This window comes from Podarcis erhardii (genome assembly GCF_964252035.2).
Source record: "Podarcis erhardii genome assembly, chromosome: 9".
Lineage (NCBI taxonomy): Eukaryota > Metazoa > Chordata > Lepidosauria > Squamata > Lacertidae > Podarcis > Podarcis erhardii.
Window position 1 is genome coordinate 21,401,765 of NC_138512.1, and position 27,051 is coordinate 21,428,815.

Consider the following 27,051-nt stretch of genomic DNA (forward strand, 5'->3'; position numbering starts at 1 on the left):
TCAGCCAGCCTTCAGCCAGCCAGCCCAAGATGGATCCTAGTCTTTCCTTCTCCTTCCTGCTTCCCAGAACTAAAACTCTCTTTTCCTGTCACTTCAAGCACACATCTTGGCAACATATATCTCCCCAGGCCAAAGGATTCCTCTCCAATGGCCCGATCAACCCCTTTTGTCATGTTAACAGATTTGCTCTTTGCTAAGCCAGCCAGGCTGCTTTGCATAAGGCAGCCCAGGGATTCCTTATCTGGCACAGTTCTGAAGCTTGTACTTTCATCCATATCCCATTTAATCAAAATCCTACCATTTATTATGGGACGCGGGTGGCGCTGTGGGTTAAACCACAGAGCCTAGGACTTGCCGATCAGAAGGTCAGCGGTTCAAATCCCCATGGCAGGGTGAGCTCCCGTTGCTCAGTCCCTGCTCCCGCCAACCTAGCAGTTCAAAAGCACGTCAAAGTGCAAGTAGATAAATAGGTACCACTCTGGCGGGAAGGTAAACGGTGTTTCCGTGCACTCCTCTGGTTCACTAGAAGCGGCTTAGTCATGCTGGCCACGTGACCCGGAAGCTGTATGCCGGCTCTCTCGGTCAATAAAGTTAGATGAGCGCCTCAGCGCCAGAGTCATCCGCGACTGGACCTAATGGTTTAGACCACAGCGCCACCCATGTCCCCATACCCCAACCCATATAAATAAAGAGAGCAATAAGACTGGTTTGGGGTCAATACAGGCCACAACTTGATTGAATACAGATGAAAGAGGTTTGGCTTAGGCGTGGGGCAATCCAAATATGTGTGGTCAATCCAGGCAGAGATTCCTAAGACATACATCAAATAGAGTGACCCCCGCAGGGACTGCTTCTTGGGGGAGTGCCTTTGGCCCTGGGACCTGCCTGGCCACGCGGACATGGCCACTCCCCCCGGATCCCTTTAACGGGATACCCCAGCGTTTGGAGGGGCAGGTGGAGACTACAACCTCCCCTCCATCCAAGACAAAGGATTGCCCCGACGCCCAGCCGCCAACTGAGCAACGCTCGCCGCCAAACCACTCACATCTGCACCTGTGCCTTAATGCCTTTGATCGCTCCCTCCCAGCAGCCATTCCTCCTCTGGCCACTGCTATGGATGCAGAACCTGACTGTCTGTCTCCAGGCACTGTGGTCATCTGCTAGGAAATTCTCTGGGTGGACATCTATAGGATTGTGTTGTCAGCCACTTGAGCAGAAGGCAGAAGTTTAGAAAAAGTGTCCCGTCCCCTGCGAAGGACAAGCCGCAACACCAAAGAACCCTTTTTTGTGCAATGTCCTTCTCTGGGACCCGCTAGGCAAGGCGGGTTTTTAAAATTGCTGTTCAAAGACCAAAGATACTGTTTTAAGTAAAGAGCCTTGTCTACTTTCTGGTAAATTTATTAGCACTGTTACCAGACAAATCATGTTGGAAATAATGTCCATGGCACTGAAAGTCTTTCTGTCATGCATCTGTTGGAAAGCCAAATTTAGGACTTTATAAATAGCTCAAGATCACCCTGCTGAAGACACCAGAAGGCTTGGCTCGTCTCTCTGCATGTAAGCTGAATCTATGGTAGGGAATTTTCATCGACGGTAGGAAGAGGTATGGGCCTTCAGTTTTAAATGTTTAGAAGGAGTAGTTCTAAGTCCCAGCTGTGCACCTTTTAGACACACTCAAGTAATTGATAGCAACAGCTTGGCTTTTGTTTGGGGTGGGGGTTTTTTGGGGGGGAGGGGTACGTCTGAGAAATATTAAAGGCATTTTAAAGCATTAAAACTGTAGCGACAATTAAATTAGAAAATATATTCCAGGGTTGCTTTAAGAATTATTATGTACTTCCATAATTTTATGTGCACATAATTTATAGAAAATGTCACATTTCTAATAAAAAACCCCTAATTTACTAGACTTATTAAAAATAAATCAGATTTTCTTCTAAATTTGGAAACATGAATGATTTGTTAACTAGCAGGAAAGAGAGTTGCTATATGGCATAATTGTTGTGTGCTAAGTATTTTTGATAAATGAAGCCATCAGGCTCAAGCAGATTGATTTGATTATAGGATATCAATCAGCACTTGTAAATACAAAATGCGTTCTGTGGTGTTTTCTTTTGGGGGGGGGGGTTCCAAGAACTCCCAATGAAATACTGATCACATGTTAAAGTTTTTCTTAGAAAGTTGTTCCTGCATGGGTTTACATTTTCTTTGGCTTTATTCGTTGATAGAGTGAGGATGAGAAGTCGCTGGACTACAATTCCCATCATCCATTGCAATTGGCTGATGGCTATGGCTCCTGGCTATGGCTGATGGGATTTGGAGTCCAACAACATCTGGAGGAACTACATGTTCCCTACGCCTGATTTAGAGGCCTAGTTGGACATTCTCTAGCCCTCCAGTTGAACAGATCACTCACAACTCTTCCCCACCTCCCTATTGCCCCATTGCACACACAAACACACACACACCCTAAACCTGCTGGTACCATATCAGCAAGAAAACAGGATGACATGGACATTTGCCCCTATTCAGGATGGCAGTTCTTATTTTTTGTTTGGTTTCGTTAAGATGCAATCCCGTACCCACTTCCTGGAGGGTAAGCCCTAATTCACTCAGTGGCACTTCTGACTAGAGAGCCACAGCTAAACGGAAAACAAGCGGACTCTATAAGTCCTTCCACCTCCCCTCTCCTTGACAACCTTACAGTCGTACCTTGGTTCTTGAACGTAATCCTTTCCTGAAGTCCATTCGACTTCCGAAAACCAAGGCGTGGCTTCTGATTGGCTGCAGCACCTTCCTGCAGCCAATCAGAAGCTGCGTCGGACGTTCGGCTTCCAAAAAAAGTGCGCAAACCAGAACACCCACTTCTGGGTTTGCGGCATTCGGGAGCCAAAACATATGAGTACCAAGGGATTCGAAAACCAAGGTATGATTGTATATCTTATCTGGTGGACCTCAATAGTCTCCTTTCACAAGGGAAGGGCTTGATTCTAGCCAGATGGCACTGATGACAAGTCTTTATTGTTGGCTTCTTTCTCCTACCTGCAAAATAGGTAAATTCTATTTTCCATTAACTTGTTTAATATTTTTTTAAAGAGTGGGGGGAAGCTCTAAGCTAGCAGCTAGGGCCAGGGGCCATCGCCATAAATTGTAGTGCTAAGTTAACTATGAAAAAGTCAATATATACTTTACGGAGTCTACATATAGTAAATTGAATGCCAGTTTCACTAGCATTCCTACAGAGAAAAATACCTCTCTGCTGTGCCCATGATTTTATAGACTTGCTATAGAATGCAATAGTTTAGCGGCAGCATCATTTGGATTCACTGTAAAATTAACGAAAGAAATGCTTTTAATTCCAGAGAAAACGCCCAGTATATCAGTAAACCTGGATTTCCAGCTTCTGTTCCAAAAGGCACACATATCAAACATTTGCCGAATTTCAGATTACATTGTTGCTAAAGTAACCTGTTTTCCTTCTCTTCAGTATGTCAAACTTTGAGCAATTTGATATAGATTTTTACCAGTCAGATTACATCGCTGAAAACCAAGAGCAAGGTTATAGCGGACCTGAACCCCCTGGAAATGAGTATGGAGGCAAACAGTAAGTGCTTGAAATAGAACAAATTTACTGATTTAATTTTAACATCGCATTTCAATTACAATTAATAACACAATTTAATTGTTTTTTCCCCTTTTGTTAAAAACATGTTCCAGCCTTGAGAATTTTATGAGGCGTATCAGTTGGCTGCACTTATAATAAAACACAAAACATTGAAATGTATGCTTAGGGTACTTTACAGTCCCTTTACCTAAAAAAAGAAGAAGTAATAACACAGATTTAGAACAAGATCCCCCCAATAGTTTTTCCATATTAATCCCCATGTTTCTTGAACACAGTTGTAGCAATTTTTTACTTTCCTTCCTTCCTTCCTTCCTTCCTTCCTTCCTTCCTTCCTTCCTTCCTTCCTTCCTTCCTTCTCTCTTTCTCTCTCTCTCTCTCTCTCTCTCTCTCTCTCTCTCTCTCTCTCTCTCTTTCTTTCTTTCTTTCTTTCTTTTTGGAAACATGCTGCCTCCCATTTCATGCATTCTGAGGCCAACAAGACACATTCTCCAATTTCCAAATGCTACAGAAAGCTCATCTTTTTCATGGGCTGGCTCGCCTATGAGCCGTGGTGAGGTGGTTGTCTCAGGGCAGCAGGCTCACAGAGAATCCCCGCTGCTGGGTGCTTGCTGCCTCCTCTTGCTCCTCCACTGCTGCAGCCAGGGTCCTCGACACTCTGCTGGTGCTGGGCCACAGTGTGGGTCACGGCAAGGGACCGTGGCTGCAGCACATGGCACAGCCACAGCAGTGGAGGAGCAAGAGTCCGAGAGCGCCCAGCAGACCAGAGCACTGGGTACCTGGCAGCCATGATGAGGAGCAGGAGGAACTGGCAGGGCACAGTGAGGAGGGAAGCGCACACAGGTTTTACTGAGGGCCTTCTGGTGGTTCCCTCACTGCGAGAAGTGAAGTTACAGGGAATCAGGCAGAGGGCCTTCTCAGTAGTGGCGCCCGCCCTGTGGAACGCCCTCCCATCAGATATTGAGGAAATAAACAACTATCATCATCAATCTTTATTACGGTCCAGAGACCAACAAATTGTTACAAAGCAATACACAATTCATACAGCCTACCTCCAGGTTAAACAAGCATTTTGTTCAGAATATAGGGATCATTGGTTCTTGCAACCACAGATAAAAACTTTGCCACTGATAATGTTCTAGCATTTGTTCGGTCTTCCAATAGGAACCTGACACAGTGAGCCTCTGTTTTTCCCGGGAAAGGTACCAGCAAGGGTAATATCAGTTCAGCCCTGGCTTGCTCATATTTTGCACAGTGCAACAAAATATGTTTTATGGAATCGCTGTCTTCAGCACACAAGCAAAGTCTGTCCTGGTAGGGAACTCCTCTCAACCTGCCATCCAACACAGCAGAAGGAAAGATGTTTAGTCTGGCTTTGGTGAAAAGCCTTCAATAGTTTGGTACTGTCAGGTTTTAATGTAAGATGTTAACTTAAAGACATGCCCATATTGTACTCCTACTGCCAGCAGAATACAGACTGCGTGTGATCGAGATTGCAAGTCACTGTGTGCATTATCCCATAATCTTCTGACTTTTAGAAGACATCTGAAGGCAGCTCTCTTTAGGGAAGCTTTTAATATTTGATGAATTATTGTATTTTAATATTTTGCTGGAAGCCACCCAGAGTGGCTGGGAAACCCAGCCAGATGGGTGGGGTATAAATAAATTAATCGCTTCTGCACATGCCTAGATGCTGAAAATAGCTTCTGCGCAGGCGTGATTTTCGGCATCTGGGCATGCGCAGATGCGATTTCTGGTGCTCCGGCCCAACCCACAGAGGATCTCCGTGGGAGTGATCCGGCCCATGCCCGGGAAGCCTTGCCGACCCCTGGTTAGACCCAATTCATACTTCACTATTTTGAGGAAGATGCCCTTTCACTCCAGTAGCAGTGCTTTTGACTCCCGTTCCCCATGTTGTCTTCCTTGTAGAGGTTGGGCAGTTGCCTCGCCACCGCCAGATGCATTTGCTTCTCCAGAAAGGGCTTCGTCTTCTCAGCAGTACACAGGCCAGATTTTTCAACCGGCGTTTACCTCAGAGTTCCTGCCTAACAACAATTACCCTGACAGCTTTGATGAAGAACCGCCTTTGCTAGAAGGTACGGAATTAAAACGCTTAATTACACTTTCCCCATATTCTGGCGGCTTATACGTGGAGCAGAATCCCTTAATACTCATCACAAATTTCTGCGGTGTCAAGGAAGTGATTTATTTTCCTTCCTTATAATATTACTAACAAGAACTTGTCTAAATGAGGGGTAGGACTCGTCTGAGGCTGGGGAAACGACCTGCCTGGAATATTACCCTTTTTCTGGCTTCCCAACAAGAGAAGCTGACATTTCTCCACACAAAACGCACAGTGATCCTTCCTAGAGCCGGCCCTGTCATTGGGCAAAGCGTGGCCTCAGGCAGCAGATGCTCAAGGGCTGGGAGTTGTGCCCAGGTAGTGTTAGATGGCAGTGTTGTGTGACCTGCCACTTGACTTGCCCTGCATCCCTTAACCTATTTGGCTGCCCTCAGATGTGATGGAAGATGCTATCCTGTTAGCAATGTTAAAGCACAGTTCAAATGGCAGTTCCTTTGATTTGTGCTTGTGGATTGATGGCAAGGGAGAATCTTGTCTTTCACCTCCAGCAGTCGAAAATGTTTTTGGCCTGCTCTGACCCTCTGCACCAGGGGTCAGCAAACTTTTTCAGCAGGGGGCTGGTCCACTGTCCCTCAGACCTTGTGGAGGGCCAGACTATAATTTTTTGGGGGGGGGGCAGGAATGAACGAATTCCTGTGCCCCACAAATAACCCAGAGATGCATTTTAAACAAAAGCACACATTCTAATGTAAAAACATGCTGATTCTGTTATGTACTGAAGTTCTCACCCTGGGCCAGCAGGGGGATACTGTAGATAGTTATGCAAATAAGGGATCGAAAGTGATGTTCAGTGACTGGATAGTTTTAGAAAATTGTTACAGTTACGTTGTACTGGAGCTTTATATAAGCAGGCTGACTGAACCCTTCAGTTCAGTTCTGTTCTGGCCTGTGAATAAACAAGAGCTGTTTGAAGAGCTGTTTCTGGCCTGTGAATAAACAAGGGCTGTGTCGTCTGATATGTTCACCCACAACTTAACAGATTCTCAGACCATCTGCGGGCCGGATTTGGAAGGCAATTGGGCCTACACCATTTGTAGGCCAGAAGCCAGATTTTACTCCATTCCTTGACTCCATTTTGGCAACTTCCTTCATTGTTAAAATTAAGCAGCAGATCACATGTTCTTAATAGACATTTCATAATGTCCGAAATATCAAACTATAAATTGCAATTAAAACTCCCTTTCTCATAAATGAATAAATGTAAGCAAGAGAAAAGTTTATTGAAGTTTGGTATGTGTTAACTTACCACTCTCTCACACACACACACGTTTTCAATTGCTCTGCGCCCAGAATAGTAATTTAACTGATCACAGCACAGTCAAAATCCTAGGTAAAAAGTATGTTTAAAAGCAATATTCAATCTTAGGCTATCAAATCAGAAGCTTGGGGGGGGGAGAGCTTTGTTTAATTTGTTGTCTTGCATTTGTAACACAGACACATGTTTATATTTGAAAGGGCAGCACTACAATTTGCATGGAAAATAAAGGTGATAACTCATTTTTATGGCACATACATCATGTACTTTACTGCCTCTAGATGACAGCATCACAATAAATTTCGTATTCAGATTTCATAGCATTGCCTTTCCCTCTATATTTATATTGCATAATCAGATATCATGTTAAGGTACCTATAATTAATAAACACTTGTTATAATCTTGTTTACATATCTAGTAATAAATTTGCCGGCTTTTTAAAAAAAAAATAAAGGCAGCATATTCCAAGGCAAAACTTGATAAATTTCCTATAACTATAACATACTATAGATTACCATAACAACATCAACTGTGTTAGATTTAAATAATGAGAAAGGTTAAAAAATCTGTACATGAAATACCTAGTGGAATATTTGCATCTCATTCCGATGTACCGGGAACTGTAATCCCCCCCCCCCGAGCTATAATTCCCAGCACCCTTAAACTGCAGTTCTCAGTATTCTTTTGGGGGGGAGAGAGCGGGATGTGTTTTGAATGTGCTCTGATTGTGTATTTGCACTCCATAGGACTCCCCTGTTAGAGTCTAGCCTTTTCCTATACGTTTAAATAATGCACAGTTTTTATCTCCATTTGATCCCTAAGAGGACAAAAGTGACCCCCAAGTCTATCTACCTGTCTCAGGGGTGGGGAACCTATGGCTCTCTCTGTGTTACTGAACTACAACTCCCATCATTCCAGCTTTCTGGCTATGCCGGCCGGGGCTGATGGGAGTTGAAGTGTGACAGCATCTGGAGAGACACAGATTACCCATCCCTAATCTTATCACATTTGAAACCTACTCCTTTGAGCAGTCTCCCGCAACACAAGAGTCCCCAGATGCCATTTGACTACAAGTTCAGTAGATGCTAACTCCCTGGGTCCCTGGGTGCCAGAGCACACCAAGCCGCATGGCGCCCACAGCCCCTGGCACCCACAGTCACGGGGCCAAGTTGGCACTCCTGACAGATGTCAGAGGCTGGACTGAGGAGGAATTGTGGGGACTGCTCCCTGTTCCTTTGAACCTTCCCAAGAACAGGAGGACAGTATAGATTTAGAACAGTGGTTTGCAGAAGGGCACGGTTCAGAGGCTGCAGAGGGGAGAAGCTGGGAAATATCAGGAGAGGAACAGCAGGAAGAAGAAGAAGCATCAGGGGAGAGACATCTGACAGACTCAGTGTCTCTGGAAAGCATTCCTGACCACCCCCTCACCCAGGACCAGGCGTGCATTGAGGGTATTAGAACAGAGAGCTCAGAGGAAGAAAGCTCAGATTAGCCAACACAGGGGTGATATAGAATAGGAGAGACAGAGGGGCTGGGACTTTACTTGGAGCAACGCCATTATCTTAGGGAGACTGCCTTCCTTCGTTGCTCTCTGTGAATTATTGAATAAATTGCTTGGTAAGAACTTTTATTGTTTCTCTGCTTATTGGGTGCCACCATGGGAGGGATCAGATTCTCCGAAACCTGACAGAAAGTCCCATCACCCCCAGCCAATATGGCCATTGGCCTAGGAGCATAGGAGTTGTAGTCCACACCCAGGGACCCAAGCCTGGGAAGCTGCCTAAGAAGAACTTCCAGGGAGGAACGCAAGTGGCTTAAACGATCTCCAAATTCTATCCTTGCAATCTTATTAGGAAGAGAGACAGTGGCTTGTTCATAGATGGTTCATGAGTTTGCGGGTTCCTCAGTTCTCACTGGACCATGCCCCTCTCCCCCCCACCGTACCTTTGGCACCCAAACTCCACCCCCTCCACAGACCGTTGGACAATTGCCGACACTCTACTGAACAATTCCTCTGCCTGTTGTAGAAATTGCCGTGTGCTGTGCTAGATGCTTTACGATTTTTAATTGCATTTTTATCGCTTTCTTTTATTTCTTAAATTGTATTTTATTGTATTACAATTTGCAGCCCGCCGGATTCAAATTGTAAAGCAATAAAATACAATGTTAAAATATAAAAAAATAAAATAAGCAATAAAGGACAGTTGAAAGTCACTGTGAATATTTAGTGTGCACATGCTACAGGCCATCAGAATGAAGCTCGCTGACCATGGGTGATCCCACAGACCACGATTTGGGAACCACTGACTGGGAACCACCTTGACTGTGAAAATATCAGAAGCAAAATGCTATTTTTGCTGGGAGCCTGGGTAATTTCACACACTTCTGCCGCCCCTGTTGCTACACATTTTTCCAAGCAAGCTGGCTAGGAGAATTTCTGATCCACCACTGGAGTTGGATAGCAATTAGAAATACATTTGTAACTTCAGGTTGTTGTTGTTGTTGTTAAATATGGCTTTCCTAGGTGCCACAGAAAACATGTCTCTGTGTTACAAACGCACAGGCATTTTCCTGGCCATCTCACCAAAATGACTGCAAAAAAGGACCCACTTGCCTCTTTCTCAGAGGCCAGGTGTTGGACAAGAAGATGGAGGGCGATGACGTTTTGTGAGGGTCTGGTGGGGGCCTTTCAGAGCCCAGGAACCCTTGTTCACTGCCCAATCTAGCCAGCCACTGAATCTAAGCCTACTGTGAAGGATGACTGGATCTGCCTGCTTCTCTCACCATCACCCCCACCCCAAAAAACCCCCACATTTTGCTTAACACAAAGACAGAATGCTTAGACAGAGCTAGAGTGTTTCAACCTTTTTGTGCTTTCTGGGGTTTCTGATGCTTTAAGGCAGCCCTGTGGCTTTGAGAGCAGCCCGATTTGGCATAGGACGCCTTGCAGAATACCTTTTTCAACTCGAAAGAGCCCAGAATCTCTCCAAATTTGCCTGATTCAGCTTAGACTTCATCCAAGCCTCCCCCCCCCCCCGCAAAAAAATGCTGAGAGGTTTGCAGCTGACAGGCTGCATTCGGCTTGTTGGATCACTAGTAGAACAGGCCTTTTAATAGTATAAGCTTAATATTCATACAATGCTACGTTTGACTGTGTTGTATTTAAAATACTATGCAGAGAGGTTTGCATTAGGCATGAAGTGTTTGTCTTTAGCAAATGCGGCAAGGAGAGTGTTTAAGGCTAATTGATGGCTCATCCCAGAAACCCAAGCAGAGATCTCTCACAGCAAAAAGATAAAACCTGAGAACTCAGCGTCTTGGTCAATTGCGGGAGCCAGCAGTAGTATCAGAGATAGTGAACAAGCAAGATGGTTCCATAGGATCTCATTAGAGGGAGAGGAAAGTTATTGAACTGTATTAATGACTGAAAAGAAGATCAGACCGCATTCCTTGCTTATTTACGAGCAATGTGTTATTTTGTATTTTGTACTGTACATTTGTAACTGTTTCAAGACTGTTCTGCGGTAAAGCTATGGAACTCATTATTATGGCGGAGAGCAAATTCATTTCTGCTCTGAACAAGGTCTGGATAAGGGATTCCGTTTGCAATGACTCTGACAAAGCTTATGTTACTGAATCCTGAAAGCCACCTACTCCGAAGCGAAGTGTCCTCTACAGCCACTTTCTTGTCTGCCAAAATTAATGATTGCCTTATGAAAACAATGCAATATCTTCTTGTACAATGGGATTGCACGGGCAGCTCATTAATCAAATAAATAAAAGTAGCATGGATATGGGATCCAGGTGGCGCTGTGGGTTAAACCACTGAGCCTAGGACTTGCTGATCAGAAGGTTGGCGGTTCGAATCCCCACGACGGGGTGAGCTCCCATTGCTTGGTCCCTGCTCTTGCCAACCTAGCAGTTCGAAAGCACATCAAAGTGCAAGTAGATAAATAGGTACCGCTCCAGCGGGAAGGTAAGCGGCATTTCCGTGCGCTGCTCTGGTTCATGCTGGCCATGTGACCCGGAGGTTGTACACTGGCTCCCTCGGCCAGTAGAGTGAGATGAGCGCTGCAACCCCAGAGTCGGGCACGACTGCACCTAATGGTCAGGGGTCCCTTTACCTTTACCTAGCATGGATATAAAGAGCATATCCATCAACATTCGCATTGAAAGATGTCCGATTTCATCCATGTATTGTATCGGGTGCAAGAGAAACAGAGCATGCAGTGAAGGCTGTTGCACCCAGGTCCTGCTTGTGAACTTTCCAGAAGTCTCTGTTGGCTGCTGCAGGAACAAAATGCTGAACTACATGGGTCATTGGCCTGATTCAACAGGGCTATTCCTGTCAGTGATCTGGTTCACATAGTTTTCCTTTGCCTAACTGAGTAATCAATACTTCCAAATTAAGTCTTGGCTACAACGCATGCATCATTAGAATAATTTGCCTACAGCCAACCGACTGTTTTGTTATTCTAAAGCGAGCTATTGCACTGAGGTTTTTCATTTAGGATGATTAACCATTTTGAAACTTCTTCCCCCCTCCTCTGTTGCAGAGCTGGGGATCAACTTCGATCACATCTGGCAAAAAACATTAACCGTCCTCAACCCAATGAAGCCAGCAGATGGCAGCATCATGAATGAGACGGACCTGACAGGGCCTATGGTTTTCTGCCTGGCGCTTGGAGCGATGCTGCTACTGGTACGGTATAGTGCAAACTGCCGCTGTTCTCATAGCAATATCCTCAGTTGAAAGGCAAACGACTTTGGGCTTTGTAGGGAGAAGGAGCCCGATTAAAAGCCCCGCGTGCTAAGGAATGTCAAAAGCAACAGCGACTCATCTGCTAGGAAGCTAGCCTTGTGGCTGCACCCTGCTTGAGTGAGCTGCTTCTGATCAATGGTCAGGGATGATAGGAGGTCAAGCGCACAGTATCAGGAGAGCCACAGGCTTCCTATCGCTGGGATAGTGGGAAAGCACACCTGAACGCACCACCTACAGCTATCTAACCAACTTAATTGATGAACTGAAAGCTTTCTCAGCTGCCTTGTGTGGTTGTGCCCTCCCCAGGCACCTTCCATTATATAAAGCGCAACACATTGAACTTGAAATCTTCCGAGCCACTCAGACGTGATGCAGCTGCTGTGCTTCCTGACCTGTTCAAAAAGGGCTTCTTGCAACTGGGAGAGGAAAGTGGCTAAGAGCATCAGCAAATAGGGCTGTCAATATATGAATTAGGTACCAACAGGAGAAAAACAACAACCCAACCCATTTTTAAAAAAATAAAAATTAAGTAGTTACCTGAAACGACCTTATTGAGACATTTTCCTTTAAAAGTTGTCAGCAGCGCTTTTGCTTAGAACACTACATGTTGTGCTAATTATGTGATTAATAACAATAATAGTAACCTGCCCATCTGGCTGGGTTTCCCCAGCCACTCTGGGCGGCTCCCAGCAAAATAATGAAAACACGATAAAACATCAAACTTTGAAAACTTCCCTAAACAGTATGTACCCCAAAAGTGCATGCGGGTGGTGCTGTGGTCTAAACCACTGAGCCTCTTGGGCTTGCCAATCAGAAGGTTGGCGATTTGAATCCACGTGATGGGGTGAGTTCTTATTGCTCTGTCCCAGCTCCTGCCAGCCTAGCAGTTCGAAAACATGCCAGTGCAAGTAGATAAAAAGGTACCACTTTGGCAGGAAGGTAAACAGTGTTTCTGTGCAATCTGGTTTCCGTCATGGTGTCCCGTTGCGCCAGAAGCGGTTTAGTCATGCTGGCAACATGACCTGGAAAACTGTGTGTGGACAAACGCCTGCTCCCTCGGCCTGAAAGCGAAGTGAGCGCCGCAACCCCATAGTCGCCTTTGACTGGACTTAACCGTCCAGGGGTTTACCTTTCCTTTTTTTGCATGTTAGGATGCCAGATCATTAGGTTCAGCCAATTTCACACAAGGCTGCATGTGAGACTGCTGTGTACAGTGGTACCTCGGGTTACATACGCTTCAGGTTACAGACTCCGCTAACCCAGAAATAGTACCTCGGGTTAAGAACTTTGCTTCAGGATGAGAACAAAAATTGTGCTCCAGCGGTGTGGTGGCAAGGGGGAGCCCCATTAGCTAAAGTGGTGCTTCAGGTTAAGAACAGTTTCAGGTTAAGAACGGACCTCTGGAACGAATTAAGTACATAACCCAAGGTACCACTCTATATGTGTGTGATTCTGCCATAGCTGCCCTCCACGGGGGCTTAAGATGGGAGAGAAAAGGAGGCAGAAATGTAGCCTGGCCTGTCTTGTTTTAGAACTCATTGGCGCATGTTGACTCTCTGCGCCTGCCAAAGAGGAAGACTTTTGTCCATGATTCTGCCTCTGGCTTACCAGCATCTGATGACTTCTGCTTTCTGATTCACTTGGGGCCTGACCCTGCTAAGGTGCCAGAACATTTGAAACAAAAAGTTGGCAACTCTTTTAAACAGCTGCTGGATCAGCACCAATTAGCAGGTTATAATGTTCATTCCCATGTGATGAAAACCTTCGATGTGCTGAGTTCTGGAGATCAAGCTGTTGTTAAAGCCCAGAGACCAGGCTGCATTTTTTCCTCCTCATTAAGCAAAGCTCCCGGCGAAGGGATGGAGTAGAATGAGAGGAGCCAACTTAGTTCTTTCCAGTTGTCATTGGACCTCCAACTCTTTTTGGCCCCAGACAGTGTGGACCAGTGGTCAGGGATGATGGGAGCTGTAGCCAAACCATCTCTGGAAGGTAGGGCATTTGCTACCCCTGGAGTCGAAGACATAGTGGTTGCACCCATTGAAAAATGTATGCATCGTCTCCAAGTAATGGCTATTACTTGTTGCATCCACCATATAGAAAATAAACCAAAGAAAGTTGATACACCTGTAGGACCTTCAAGTCTTTTTGGTACTGAAAGTGCACTTTTGAACTCTGTATCCTTGCCATGCACAAACTGGAGTCATTTCACAAACCCATGTGACATGATGGTTGTAACCTTGTTGAAGGAACAGAACTACAATGTGGCATTTTTCACCCCACCAATTGGCACACCTTACCAGCAGGTTGAGTTTATAGCACACGGGTGAGGGCCTGTTTTCATTTAGATGCAATAATAATAATAATAATAATAATAATAATAATAATAACAATAATAATAATAATAATTTATTTATACCCCGCCCATCTGGCTGGGTTTCCCTAGCCACTCTAGGCAGCTTCCAACAAAATATTAAAAATACATTAAAATATCAGTCATTTAAAACTTCCCTAAACAGGGCTGCTTTCAGATGTCTTCTAAAAGTCAGATAGTTGTTTATTTCCTTGACATCTTATGAGAGGGCATTCCACAGGGCGGGCGCCACTACCAAGAAGGCCCTCTGCCTGGTTCCCTGTAACTTTGCTTCTCGCAGCCAGAAGGCCCATTTCCGCTGCAGTTTTCTTTTGTCTGTTTTGGTCAGCCTTGCCAAATTCCACCTGAGCGCCCCATGTAGAGAACTGGTTGCATGAATGATTATGGCACTCCTAGAAATGAGTCCACATTTACCTTTTTTTTTTTTTTACATGTGGCTGAGAACATTCAGAAATTTACCGGGAGGGTAGTGTCATTATGCAGTCTAGTCACTAGGTGGCACTGGACTTAGATGTAGCTGTGTGGAGTTTCCTGTCCTCCGTTTACAAAACAAAAGCATAGTTGGCTACCTTTCTGACTGGTATGTCCTTTAAGCCTTCCATGACACCTACCGTTGTATGGTGCTGGCATTCATGTGGTGGTTTGGTTATATAAATTGGCATAGGCTGGCTAGGAATTACTGGTGTTGTTGTTGTTTAGTCGTTTAGTCGTGTCCAACTCTTCATGACCCCATGGACCACAGCACGCCAGGCACTCCTGTCTTCCACTGCCTCCCACAGTTTGGTCAAACTCATGCTGGTAGCTTCGAGAACACTGTCCAACCATCTCGTCCTCTGTCGCCCCCTTCTCCTTGTGCCCTCCATCTTTCCCAACATCAGGGTCTTTTCCAGGGAGTCTTCTCTTTTCATGAGGTGGCCAAAATATTGGAGCCTCAGCTTCACGATCTGTCCTTCCAGTGAGCACTCAGGGCTGATTTCTGTCAGAATGGAGAGGTTTGATCTTCTTGCAGTCCATGGGACTCTCAAGAGTCTCCTCCAGCACCAGAATTCAAAAGCATGAATTCTTCAGCGATCAGCCTTCTTTATGGTCCAGCTCTCACTTCCGTACATCACTACTGGGAAAACCATAGCTTTAACTATACGGACCTTTGTTGGCAAGGTGATGTCTTTGCTTTTTCAGATGCTGTCTAGGTTTATCATATGCAAAAAGACTGGGGTAAATCAGCTCGAAGAAAACCTGCCATCTACAGCATTGCCACTCCTCCCAGGAATACTGCTGCTACTGCTGCTGAAGAAGCTATCGTCTATGGTATATATTGCAAAGCCAGCAAGAAGGGAATTAGTAGCAGTACAAGAAGAAACAAACCACCCTAAGGAGGACAGTCACATGTACCGTAGGGGAAAGGGCTATAGCTCAATAGTAGAGCACTTGCTTTCAATGCAGAAGGTCCCAAATATCTGGGTAGGTCTGGGAGATCCCTCTTTGTGAAACTGTGGAGAGCCACTACCAATCAATGTAGACAATACTAAGCTAGATCAAACAGCTTCCTTTGTTCCAGAATTGTGAATACTGGTGAACACAGATAAAGGGACAAAGACAAAGAGCCTTGTACCGTCACACCATTAAGAATGGCCTTGTTTAGTCCTTTAGTCGTGCCCGACACTTCGTGACCCCATGGACCAGAGCATGCCAGGCCGTCCTGTCTTCCACTGCCTCCCGCAGTTTGGTCAAACTCATGCTGGTAGCTTCGAGAACACTGTCCAACCATCTCGTCCCCTTCTCCTTGTGCCCTCCATCTTTCCCAACTTCAGGGTCTTTTCCAGGGAGTCTTCACTTCTCATGAGGTGGCCAAAGTATTGGAGTCTCAGCTTCACGATCTGTCCTTCCAGTGAGCACTCAGGGCTGATTTCCTTAAGAATGGCCTTAGCAGTTCTCAACCTGTGGGTCCCCAGATGTTGTTGGACTACAACTCCCATCATCCCTGAGCTCTGGCCTTGCTAGCTAGGGGTGATGGGAGTTGTAGTTCAACAACATCTGGGGACCCACAGGTTGAGAAAGGCTGCGGCTTAGGTTGTATCTACCCCTGCAGGGACTCAGCTGGACTGGTCCATTATAACGTTAAAAATGTGTTATAAAAATGTGACACCAGAAGGCGCTGTGGAGCAGTGATCAATCATCAATGGCAAAATGCATTGGGAGCTACTGTATATTGGGAGCTACAACTTCCATCGTCCCTGGCCATTGGCCATACCTGCAGGGGTTGATGGGAGTTGTAGTTCAGCAACTTCTGGCAGACCAAAGGTTCCCCACACTTGTTCTACCACCTGAAACAGAGACCTAAAAGACAATGAGCAGCCTTGAGCAGTTGGTGCGGTGGGACTGAATGACATTCAGATTTCCAGGTTGCTGGTTTCTGTGTCAATTTCTGGCAAAATCTCTCTCAGAGAGCCTTGAACATATTCCTTCTTGGTCTGTATTTCAGGCAGTTTGGGGGATGGCAAGTATTTCTGGGCCAAAGTTGCCATCTGTGGGCTAAGTCATAAAAGGTTAGATCTGAGAAAATAATGTGTGTTCTGTTTACATAAACCTCATCAGAACTATTAAGTTCCAAAGCAGTTAATTCCCCCACCCCACAAACAAGCCTCTAATGAAAGTCAAGGAGATAGAAACGCGTGTGGGACATGGGAAACGGGAAGATAATTTGACTTGATCTGTTCCAGCTTCATTTCCCTCCTGTCCTCCCCAACTACCCCCTTCCCTTTCTTATTGCACCAATACCTCCCTCCTCCGCCAAGCAGTATATCAAAGAGAGTTTTCATTTAGCTGCTATCTTGCTGTCTTCTGCCTCTGGCGCAAGCAATTTGTTAATCTTAGATTAAGCTGCTAAGTATGGCTGTGTCAATTAATCAAACGCTCTGGAACAAACAAGTTAAAATATTAGCTGATTATTGCTGGCATTGTGTTTATGCGCGGCATCTGCAGGAAATATTGCAGATCAAACCTCCCTGCCCAAATTGAAAATGCTAAACCTATTGAAAACCTTTAATGACAATCGAGGTTGTTGATAGTAATCTGTTACACTAATGGCATTATATACCCATAGTATGTCAGCAGCAGTCGGGGGAGTGCTGGAAATATGAGTGTTGGAAAAGCCAGTGGCCCGTTAATTCTCTTTCAGAGATAAAAGTGTCTTCTCAAATTGCCACGACAGTCCTTGTTACAGAGTCGATAGCTATTAACACGCTGTCCCATGTGGGTCTCCTCATGTGTCAGTCCCATTGAGTTCTATGGGAATTAATCCCAGGTAAGGCGGGTGGCGCTGTGGATTAAACCACAGAGCCTGGGACTTGCCGATCAGAAGGTTGGCGGTTCGAATCCCTGTGACGGGGTGAGCTCCCGTTGCTCGGTCCCTGCTCTTGCCAACCTAGCAGTTCGAAAGCACCTCAAAGTGCAAGTAGATAAATAGGTACCGCTCCGGCGGGAAGGTAAACGGCGGTTCTGTGTGCTGCTCTGGTTCGCCAGAAGTGGCTTAGTCATGCTGGCCACATGACCTGGAAGCTGTACGCTGGCTCGCTTGGCCAATAAAGCGAGATGAGCGCCGCAACCCCAGAGTCGGTCACATCTGGACCTAATGGTCAGGGGTCCCTTTACCTTTATTTTTTAAGGATGTGTAGGATTGCACCCTAAAAGGAGGGGGGGGATGATAACTGGGTGAAGCAAAGGAAGAAGAAAAGTGCCACGAAAAGGTCAACGGTCACTGATAGGTTAATGCAGCAGCAACTGCTTTTTGGCTGCAATATTAAGGGAAGAAATCACAATTGTACTATTGGTGCCATCGGCTTGGAGATTCATAAAAGGTATCTGTAATGGTTCTAGAGGTTGCTCGTGCATAAGTCGTTGCCACACCTGGCTGGGTTACCTGGGTGAACCCTTTCTGTCCGGACAGCCACGCTGTCTCAATCGCTGGCAGAATCCGTCAGTGGGTGTTTCTTGAACTTCTTCCAGCAAAGAAGTTCTTTGATGCCTAGTCTCCTCCTACTCTCTCTGCGTGGAAGTCTTCTGCGCAGGGAGGGTGTGGGCAGCGGAGGACCCGTGCTCTCCCCTTTGGTCTCCGGCGAGGAGTCATGGAGCCCCCTCGCTGATTCCCCCATCTGCCCCCTTCTCCTGATCTGTTTGCACACAAAAATGCAGGGAGTTTAGATTACATCTGCTATTTATTGAGCACTCATTCTGATTTATTTGTGGGAAGCTTAAAGGTAAAGGGACCCCTGACCATTAGCTCCAGTCGTGACCGACTCTGGGGTTGCGGCGCTCATCTTGCTTTATCGGCCGAGGGAGCCAGCGTACAGCTTCCAGGTCATGTGGCCAGCATGACTAAGCCGCTTCTGGCGAACCAGAGCAGCACACGAAAATGCTGTTTACCTTCCCACCAGAGTGGTACCTATTTATCTACTTGCACTTTGAGGTGCTCTTGAACTGCTAGGTTGGCAGGAGCAGGGACTGAGCAATGGGAGCTCACCCCGTCGCGGGGATTTGAACCGCCGACCTTCTGATCGGCAAGTCCTAGGCTCTGTGGTTTAACCCACAGCGCCACCCGCTGGGAAGCTTAGCTAATAATAATAACAATGATTATTATTCTTAATGATGTTGTGTCAAATGAAACGTTGCCCCACATTTTCCAGCACATTTCCCTCATAATCAATGCATCTCTGCATCCTTAAGGATGCATCTCATCTGTCCCTTTTTTAAGGCGGGATTCAATCACATAACAGCAAATTCTACCCCCATTGCCTCCATGGCTTGGCAGAAAGGAAGGCCCTCCACTTCTTTTCCGGCTGATCTACCATTTGTATGGTGATCCCCTCCTCTCTTTCTTCATTTCTACAGGCCGGAAAAGTCCACTTTGGCTACGTTTACGGCATGAGTGCTATTGGTTGCACAGCAATTCATGCTTTGCTCAGCCTGATGAGCCTCACAAGTGTTTCCTATGGCTGTGTGGCGAGTGTGCTAGGCTACTGCCTGCTGCCCATGGTGATCCTATCAACCTATGCAGTCTTTTTCTCCTTACAGTAAGTAGGAAGTTTCATCTCAAATGCTGGCAGGTTGCTTTGAATGATAAGGAAGGGGTAATGTGAGCTTCATTGAGACAGAGGACACCAGGAAATAACAAGAAAGGATAGGAGAAGCAATGGGGGAAACAGAGAGTTATGGGAGTTGCTTTGCTGGATCTGTTTAGGCTAACATGCTTTTTTCCAATTGCGGACAGCCAAATTTATTCTAGATACTCAGATCATGGTAGTGACAGGTACCCTCTAGGGCCTGGCAATACAGAGAGCCAGTGCGGTGTAGTGGTTAAGAGCGGTGGTCTTGTAATCTGGTGAACTGGGTTCACTTCCCCGCTCCTCCACATGCAGCTGCTGGGTGACCTTGGGCTAGTCACACTTCTCTGAAGCCTCTCAGCCCCACTCACCTCACAGAATGTTTGTTGTGGGGGAGGAGGGGAAAGGAGATTGTTAGCTGCTTTGAGACTCCTTAGGGTAGTGAGAAAGCAGGACATCAAATCCAAACTCTTCTTCTTCTTCTACCTCGGGTTACAGACGCTTCAGGTTACAGAAGCTTCAGGTTACAGACTCCGCTAACCCAGAAATTGAGGAGATTTCACCCCTCCCATATCCAAGAATCTCCTGAGGAGCCTGCTGATTCTACAGAGAGGAGGAGCAATGTTCTGCTTTCTACTTAATTAGTCAGTGAGTGAATCAGTGAGTCAGTCAGTGAGTGTATCGGAGAGAGAGAGAGTGTTAGAGATCGTGTCTAGAGATAAGGTTGCTAAGAGCAGCTGCAGACTCTCAGTGTAGCATTGATTTATGCTTAGATATTTTAGCTCTGTATATAGTTTTGTATCATAGTTGTAGCTATAGAATAAAAGGAAGATATTCTACAGAGCTGCTCTCCGAGTGGTTTATACTCTGCAAGACTCTGCAAGACTCTGCTGCGCAACGACTGTATTATTGTGCAAGTGAATCCGGTGCTCTCAGCTCTAAGCTGTGAGTCCACAGCACGGTGACCTGTCCCTGTGAGAAAGGTGGTCGCTGGCAGTGCTACCCAGCTCGCCTAGCCCAGTCGGGGTTGTAGTGCATGAGTCCAGTTGGTACACTGGCTCAAGGGTGATGCTGACAGAAATTGTACCTCGGGTTAAGAACTTTGCTTCAGGATGAGAACAGAAATTGTGCGGCGGTGGCACGGCAGCAGCGGGAGGCCCCATTGGCTAAAGTGGTACCTCAGGTTAAGAACAGTTTCAGGTTAAGAACGGACCTCCAGAACGAATTAAGTTCTTAACCCGAGGTACTACTGCATTGATTTTCTACATCATGATATATCACCAGCTAAATATCGCAATATAAGGATATATCATGGTGTCTGAAATAAGGATGGAGCTATGTAGAGGCATTGGCTGGCTTCACAGTTTTTCCTGCATTGTGATTTTTGCACAACACACACACACACACACACACACACACACAACAGGCTTTGTGATACACTGGTGCCTTGGTTGTAAAACATCTTGGCTCCCGAACAAATCGGCTCCCGAACACTGCAAATGCAGGAGTGTTCCGGTTTGTGGACATTTTTTGGCAGCTGAATGTCCAACGCAGCTTCCAATTGAGTGCATGAAGCTTCTGCAGCCAGTCAGAAGCCATGCCTCAGTTTTCGAATGGTTTCGGGAGTCAAAGGGACGCCCGGAACGGATTAAGTTTGAGAACCAAGGTGCCACTGTATATGCCAGATCAAAAATTATGAAACCAATATAACAATATGGATTTCAAACCGGTTTTGGACAATATATTGATATATCGCCCAGCCCTAGTACCCTCTGTTGCCTCTTCCCAGCACACAATGTGGTACACTGCCTCTGTTAAAGGAAAGTTTAATTTTGCTTACACAACCAACAGATGAGCCAGGTAATTATATCTGGCTTGTATCACCTGTTCAGGGCGCTGGCCCAGGTTAGGATAGTATTATGGGGAATGTTTTGCTAGTAACCACCTGCTTTCCTCCAACCCTAATCAATGATGGAACAGTGGGAGCTGCAAAAGCAGCTCTGGATCAACTGCAGCCAGGAAATGGAACAGAAAAAAATCCTGTTGATTCATTTTACAAAGCAGCAGTTGCATCTAAATACATTTTGCTGCTGCTGGACTTGGTTGTTGTTGCTTCTTTATCGTACTGAGTTTCCGCCTTACTCCACTGAGCAGCTAAAGTCTGTCCTGGCAACAATCCATATACTAAAGCATTCTTCTTCCCTTATTGTGGCAAACAGTGGTTTCACCATTAATTCTGTCTTGTCATTGGGTTGCCATATGTCCTCTTTTTCCAGGACACGTCCTCTTTTTCATGGGTAGAGTCATCATAGCGATTCATAGTTAAAAGGAGAAGCCGACAAATGTGTTCTCTTTTTTGCTCTTCAAAACATGGCAACCCTAGCAGTCTCTACAGCAATAGGCAGGGTTAATTGGTTAACTATGTAATCATTACAAAATAAAAAAAATTCCTTCCAGTAGCACCTTAAAGACCAACTAAGTTAGTTCTAGGTATGAGCTTTCGTGTGCATGCACACTTCAGTGTATCTGAAGAAGTGTGCATGCACACGAAAGCTCATACCTAGAACTAACTTAGTTGGTCTTTAAGGTGCTACTGGAAGGAATTTTTTTATTTTGTCTTGACTATGGCAGACCAACACGGCTACCTATCTGTATATGTAATCATTGTTATGTATAAAGCACTGCGTGTGTATTTTTAAAAACACCAACAGCAAAATGGGCTTACTCTGGAGAATTGCCAGACTTCATAAGAGACCTGTTGCCATTTTAGAAAATGGCCAGATAAAATGTCCAGTGAACCCATCACAATTTAAACTATAAAATCCCTATGGCTCCCCCCCTCCTTGTATGTCATGTTCCATGAACATCAGAATTAGGAAACTGGATCTAGCCCGCTAGCTTTTCTCCCCCAGCCTGAATGGACCAAGTTTGACAAGTGGGTGGGACCACTCTCCTGTCAATCACCTGATGTCACAATGTCAGATGACCCATTTTTGCCTGTGCAGATTAAGAATCAAGAGTTTGGGTGTAGAGCAGGTGGGCGTGGCTTAGTTGAAATGGTCTCACAGGACAAACTGGGAGATCTGGTGGTTCTAATTGGGCTCACAGAACAGAAGTTCCGCCCCTCTGATGTACATAGATATATAAAGGTAAAGGGACCCCTGACCATTAGGTCCAGTCATGACCGACTCTGGGGTTGCAGTGCTCATCTCGCTTTTTTGGCCGAGGGACCCAGCGTACAGCTTCTGGGTCATGTGGCCAGCATGACTAAGCCACTTCTGGTGAACCAGAGCAGCGCACGGAAACGCCATTTACCTTCCTGCCGGAGCGGTACCTATTTATCTACTTGCACTTTGACGTGCTTTCGAACTGCTAGGTTGGCAGGAGCAGGGACCGAGCAACTGGAGCTCACCCCGTTGTGGGGATTCGAACCGCCGACCTTCTGATCGGCAAGTCCTAGGCTCTGTGGTTTAACCCACAGCGCCACCCGCGTCCCTCATAGATATATAGGTATAGATATATAAAGTAAGATAGGCAATGAAATAGCACCTTGCATCTTTAGGCTCAACTCTCCTGTGAGCAAGAGGGGAAGAAAAAGCAATGAAGAGAAACTGGCATTGGCACCATTCCTATCTATGGTGGCTTCTCTGTCAGCTGACACATCACCTGTGTCCCTCACTGCAAAATATTTAAGGGCCCGAATAGACTTTTCCTTAAAAGTGTGATTTGTTTTCCGGGATGGGCGGTAAGGGCAGGGACAGGGGTGAGGGGCGACTGGTAGGGAAGAGAGAGACCAAGGGAAGCCAAACAGGTTGTGTATCTCAAGAGAGCTATATTTTGGAGACAGAGAAGAACAGTAATGGAGGACCAAAAAAAATGGTTAGTGACTGGAAATGAATTCTTTATCATTTTCGTTTTCCCTTCCTTTGTTTTCTCAAGCTGCCAATTAGATACTGATGAAATTGCTGTAAGCTGCACTGAGGAAAAGGGGATACGACGTACAGTGGTACCTCAGGTTAAGTACTTAATTCATTTCGGAGGTCCGTACTTAACCTGAAACTGTTCTTAACCTGAAGCACCACTTTAGCTAATGCGGCCTCCTGCTGCTGCCGCGCCGCTGGAGCCCGATTTCTGTTCTTATTCTGAAGCAAAGTTCTTAACCTGAAGCACTATTTCTGGGTTAGCGAAGTCTTTAACTTGAAGCATATGTAACCTGAAGTGTATGTAACCTGAGGTACCACTGTAAATATAAGAACAAACAAATAGCTTGTTCCTGTAACAAGCTAACATAGTAGGCATATCATTATGACAGGATTCGGCCACTTCATTCATCATTCCCTCTGTCCGGGTGAAAAGCGCCAACTGTTTCTCTGCGGAGGGTGGGGGGCAGCAGTGGCACGAGCGAATTCACAGACCCTTCGCTAAGCTGCCACTTCCAGCTCCCTCCACAAGTCAGTCAAATTGATACAAAGCCGGCATCAGTTTGCAGGGCAGATGTGCCCGTTGCCCTAGATTGCACAGGGCAAATATTACATCATGCACACATTTCTCTTTATCTGCTGCCAGCTTCTGGTTCGCTGCGGGATGAAAATGCTGCAGTTGTTTGTCTTACCGTCCTAACGAACGAGATAGCAGCTGACTAATTTACTACTTACTGCTTAGTCTTTTAAAGCTGCAAATTATGAAGCTGTTTTTCATCCGAAATGAAAAATGCCCTCCTGCCTGCTCCCCTCATCTTCTGTTTGTTTGGCTTGATGTTATATTGTCTTTGCCACTGGCCCTTGGCTATCAATGCATCCCTGATTAGGAAGGCTCTTGAAGTGTTTTTATTCTGCTCTTATTAACCAGTAGGATTTTGTTTTTTTATGTTCTTGCAGGGGGTTTCTCGGAACTCTGCTAGCTCTCCTTATTATTGGATGGTGCAGCCTCTCAGCCTCCAAAATATTCACTTCCGCCTTGTCGATGGAAGGCCAGCAGTTTCTGGTTGCCTACCCCTGTGCTTTGCTCTATGGTCTCTTTGCACTCATGGCTATCTTCTGAGCTTTGGTGTCCAGGCAGACTGTGCTATCTTATCTCTACGTTGGACTGCAAAATCAGAACCATCTACAGATCTTTTTGAATGATTTAGAGGCTCATGGTTTAGGGCTCGAATTCAGCCTGGAAAGCTTGCTGTATTGAGGGGCACCAGCTCCTGGGGACTGAGCCTTTTTGGCCCCCCAATATTTTGGGGGTGAGGGCCAGCCCCCCAATGTCTAAAAAGTACAAAGGCAAACCGTGAAGCTGAGTGCGGTATGGCTCTAGTGGCCAGCTCCTTTTCTTCCATCATTTCATTTTCATTTTACTTTTAATTTGTATACAGTGGAACCTCGGTTTACATACGTTTCAGGTTACATATGCTTCAGGTTACAGACTCCACTAACCCAGAAATAGTACCTCGGGTTAAGAACTTTGCTTCAGGATGAGAACAGAAATTGCGTGGCAGCGGCGTGGCAGCAGCAGGAAGCCCCATTTGCTAAAGTAATACTTCAGGTTAAGAACAGTTTCAGGTTAAGAACAGACCTCCGGAACGAATTAAGTATGTAACCAGAGGTACCACTGTACCACCCTTCTATATTTCTATATACAAGGTGGTTTATGACAACAAAATATACAGCAAAGAACACACACCTTATCATAATCTGATCCAATACAAAAAGTCATAATAAAAACGAAACTTTAAAATGGAACAACTTATATCAAATAAAGTAATTTTCAAAAAAACCCTAACAGAATATAATAGGAAACAATGAAATTTAAGTCTCAAAACATCAGCAAATAATAATTAAGCAGAAATTCACTCTTGACAGTTACAATAAATAATGACTAAACTATGATAAATAAAAACAACTGCAAGTCACAATGCATAAAATACCACAATACATACAAAACCATGTAAAAGGGTCAAATTGAGAAACAATTTGATTGTTTCCTTCCCACAGAGGGGAAGGAGCATCAAAGCAGTCTCCCCCCAGTGGCAGCGCTGCCGGCCATTGAAACAGCATGGCCGCTGCATTTGGCTCCGCCCCCAGCTCCTCCCAGCGTTCTGATGTCACGCATGCAACAATGCCCGCCCCCAATCACCCTCACAAACTGGCCCCTCTGCTGTATTGTGAATTCAGCCTTGTTTTCTCCAGAAGTTTGCCCTTGGCTCAGAATATAATACGTTATTCTGACAAGGTTGCTTTGAAGGAAAACGTACATCAAGGTCTTTTACGTTAACCTCTTAACTCCCAGTGAAATGTCTGTTGGTTGCAATGAAGTATGTGCCCGAACACTTAACCCTTCTCTCTTTTACTGGGTGAATAATTGCTCTGTTCGGGCCAATTATCTTCATTTGTTTCTTGCAAACCTTTTTATATATTCCCACTCCCACTTCTAGATCTAGAACCTGCTCCTGGATTTGTTTGTTTTGAGGTGGGGAGGGTTTTGAATTTCTAGCTGGTTTTCAGCCATGGCTGACGCTGGGAATTACATTTTCCAGGAGACTATGTGATCATCCACTTACACATAGCACTGTCACCACACCATCATTTCCCAGTGGGAGAGAATTCTCAGAAAGCAGACAACAGTCCCCCCCCCCCAAAAAAACTTACTAATTACCAGGCCAATTCAGAATTGAGTTGAGCATTCACTCACTGGCTATCTCGCTCATTCAGCTCTTCATGATCATAATATCGATCTGAGGAACAGAATGTATAGAGTTTGGGGTGAGGGGTGGAGAGAAAGAATTGTGTCACGTTAAGCCCTCTTCATTATGTAATCATTTTTTAAATTAAAAAATGGTTAAGCAAAGACTGTATTCTTTGAAACCTCTGTAGTGATTGGCTAATATTATGATGAACATGAGCCCTCTCAAGCCATTGGCTGAACTGCTTGAGTGTTACGGAATGTTTGTGACCATTCCAAATGCTCAGAATTAAGTGGGGAGAGGGAACTGCCAGCAGACAGTGTCTAGGGACATATTGGTCTATGAAGTTAATGGAAAGGGATGTTGCAATAAGAGTAACACTTACATCAGCTACTATACCATGCCTGGCTGTGCACATATTCCTATTTTACTCAGCCATCCAGTGCGTTCCCACAGCTGGCATTAGCCACAATCCATATCTTTTCATCCATATCTGTGATGTTAGCCACAGTCTATATCTAGCCTGTCATTTCTTAAGAATTACAGTCGTACCTCAGAAGTCAAATGGAATCCATTCTGGAAGTCCGTTCAACTTCCCAAACATTCAGAAACCAAGGCACGGCTTCCGATTGGAACCTGTGGAACCTGCGTTGGACGTTCGGGTTCCAAAGAACATTTGCAAACCAGAACACTCACTTCCAGGTTTGCAGCGTTCGGGAGCCAAAATGTTCGACTCGCAAGGCGTTTGACCGCCAAGGTATGAGTGTACTATATTTTAATGCATTTCACCCCAAAACCAGCTTCGAGTTGAATTGAGAAAAAAGGACAACCTAGCTGCATTTTAAGCTAGTAAGGTGTACACAGCTTGTGTTGTGAATATTGTCTGGGTTTGAGAGTAGTATGTGAATAGTATACCCTGTGAGCATTTTCTGTAAATCAGTACACGGGGTAAGTGTGTGTACGTGAATAAGACAGTGTATGAGAGAGCGAAGAGGGAATGGGCAATGAAAAAGATTCTGCATACAGGAAAATTATGCATTAATTTTTGGAGCTATCTACTTCTGTATTCACATCTAAATGTTTTCTGCTCTCCCCCTACCTAGCATGCATTAAATCCCATTACCGAAATTA

General features: G+C 45.3%; 1 protein-coding gene across 2 annotated transcripts; it reads left to right on the forward strand.

The window, feature by feature from the left end:
* Nucleotides 1-1,457: 1,457 nt before the first annotated feature.
* On the forward strand, nt 1,458-27,051 carry YIPF7 (Yip1 domain family member 7). Of its 2 annotated transcripts, none has more exons than XM_081876006.1 (6): nt 1,458-1,557; nt 3,488-3,604; nt 5,552-5,718; nt 11,578-11,723; nt 19,042-19,223; nt 24,131-27,051. In XM_081876006.1, exons 2-6 carry the CDS (start codon nt 3,489-3,491, stop codon nt 24,291-24,293), a joined length of 774 nt encoding a protein of 257 aa, XP_081732132.1. In that variant the 5' UTR covers nt 1,458-1,557; nt 3,488; the 3' UTR covers nt 24,294-27,051. The 2 variants fall into 2 exon arrangements, with proteins under 2 accessions (XP_081732132.1, XP_081732131.1); XM_081876005.1 differs by having other exon boundaries at nt 1,467-1,603.

Coding starts and splice junctions, on each gene's coding strand:
- YIPF7 (XM_081876006.1), top strand. CDS start 3,489: ATGTCAAACTTTGAGCAATTTGATATAGATTTTTACCAGTCAGATTAC. Junction 3,605..5,551: donor AATGAGTATGGAGGCAAACA/GTAAGTGCTTGA, acceptor TCTTCCTTGTAG/AGGTTGGGCAGTTGCCTCGC. Junction 5,719..11,577: donor AGAACCGCCTTTGCTAGAAG/GTACGGAATTAA, acceptor CCTCTGTTGCAG/AGCTGGGGATCAACTTCGAT.